At 55.9% G+C, this 2,083-nt stretch overlaps 1 protein-coding gene across 1 annotated transcript; it reads left to right on the top strand.

Moving 5' to 3' along the window:
- LOC120640505 (acyl transferase 15-like) lies at positions 1–1,632 on the top strand. The gene has a single exon (XM_039916370.1). The coding sequence runs from the start codon at positions 33–35 to the stop codon at positions 1,362–1,364; it is 1,332 nt and encodes a 443-aa protein (XP_039772304.1). The 5' UTR covers positions 1–32; the 3' UTR covers positions 1,365–1,632.
- The last annotated feature ends 451 nt before the right edge of the window (positions 1,633–2,083 follow it).

The following is a 2,083-nucleotide window of genomic DNA, read 5'->3' as shown; positions in this document are numbered from 1 at the left end:
TAAAGTGCAGTGCAGGTATACTAGAAAGCAAAATGATGAAGCAAGTGCCCAGCACAACGAGTGGTGTTGCAGTGACTAAGGCCTTGCCGGTGGTTGTCCGCCCGTCGGAGTTGGAGCTAGGCACGGCGGCGCCCAGCGACACCGTTGCTCTATCCCCTTTCGACAGGCTCGTGCCCCCCATTCCGGTGTCGTCGCTGTTTGTGTTCGACCGCACAGTCGACGAGCCGGTGCTGACTGTAAAGAGGGCCCTGTCGCGGGCGCTGGCCCACTACCGCCCCGTAGCCGGCCGCCTCGCCGGCGACGGCAGCATCGCGTGCACCGACGAGGGTGTGCCGTTCGTAGCTGCATCGGCGAGCTGTTCTTTGGAGGAGGCCACGCCAGCGCTGGAGCAGATGGACCTCGCCGTCCTGTACCCAGGCTTGCTATGCCGCGACGCCGACCCCTTGCTTCTAGTGCAGGTGACGGAGTTCGCCTGCGGTGGGTTTGTCGTCGGGGTGTCGTCGAACCACGTCATCGCAGACGGTGCTGGCACAGTACAGTTCTTGCAGGCCGTCGGCGAGCTGGCGCGCGGGATCTCGCCGCCGTCTTGCTTCCCCATCCGAAGCTGGGATGACTCGCTCCCTGTCCCGACCGCGTCAACCGGCGCCACGCAGAAATCAGCGATCAAGCACGAGCCCCCGCATCTTGCCCACCTCAACATCGTCGTCCCTTCTAGCCTGATCAGCCGCATCAAAGCTGGAGCATTCGGCAGCTTCGGCGAGCTCTGCACGTCGTTGGATGCCGTCATGGCGGTGCTCTGGCGCTGCCGCACCCGTGCTGCCTTGTCCCCTAGCGACGGCGAGTCTCCCGCGCCTCTCAAGTTCGTGTGCAACATGCGGCCGTACGTCGGGGCGCCGGCCGGCTACTACGGCAACTGTATCCGTGCGCAGGTAGTCCCTGCGACGGCTGGTGCGGTGGCCAACGGCTGTATCGGCGACCTTGTTCGGCTGATCAGGCGCGCCAAGGACAAGATACCGGATCTGCTTTCCACCGGCGGTGACGGTGGCGGCCGCAGCGGCAGCGGCAGCGGCAGCAGGGTTGCAGATGCAGCAGCAGATCATCAGGCGCAGGCGCCGCTCTGGTACGAGGCGTTCAGCGTGACGGACTGGAGGTACATTGGATTGGATGCAATAGACTTCGGCAGTGGCGCACCGGCTCGGGTGCTGTGGCATGCCAAGCGAATAATGGAGCCGGGCTGTGTGGTGTGCCCGCCGCGCAGGGCGGGCAGGGACGGCGGGGTGGACGTGTCGACCGTGTTCGTCAAGCCGGAGCACGTCGACGCCTTCCTCGGGGAGCTTGCGAGGCTGGCTGCGTCGGCGGAATGAAAGGAGGGATGAAACAATTTACTTCTGCGCGCGCCCGCTGGTTGTTCTTCTCTCAATAAGACTCGTTGCTTTACTGTGGTGTCTTGCTACCTTGTGTTTGTGTCGTTGCATGTACTACTTAATAAAACTACGCAAAGTATGAGTTTAACTTGATTGCAACGTACACAAGTGTTGATGTTCATCATGTTAAACATAATTCCTGTTGTGTACTGCCTCGGTTCTGAAAATTGCTTTATAGTAAGTCAAAGACATTATAAACTTTTGAGTCTTTTACTAGTGTGCCATTACAAAAGATCTAAATTACCTACGTACCATCAAAATTTTGAAAAGTTCCTCTGTACCATTGTTCAAGTTTTTTTAATCTGTGTGTCACTTCCATCACTTTACAGTTTAACTCTAAATTTCTTTTTTTTAAATAAAAGGCAGGAGCTCTGCCGCTCAATTAAGACGATAGAAAAAATATTTACAAGTTAACTCTAAATTTCTAACAGAGATGCAACGGAGATGCTCCCACTAATAACTCTAAAATTACTCTATTGCCCATCACTCTCTCGGTCAACTTGCACTCTTCTCTAGTTCCTTCTCTTGTGCAGCTGCCAAGTGGGCCCCTTTTGGCCCTTAGGCTCCCTTGTGTTTGGCCGGGCGTTTATACCTTAGATAATTCTTGCTAATTTCCTGCACTTTTGGTCAGAATTCACCTGCACACATTTTCAATCTAG

This window comes from Panicum virgatum, chromosome 7K, assembly GCF_016808335.1.
Source record: "Panicum virgatum strain AP13 chromosome 7K, P.virgatum_v5, whole genome shotgun sequence".
In the NCBI taxonomy this organism is placed as follows: Eukaryota; Viridiplantae; Streptophyta; class Magnoliopsida; order Poales; family Poaceae; genus Panicum; species Panicum virgatum.
Note: the sequence above shows the minus strand (reverse complement) of the source record. Positions and strands in the feature narration are given on the sequence as shown.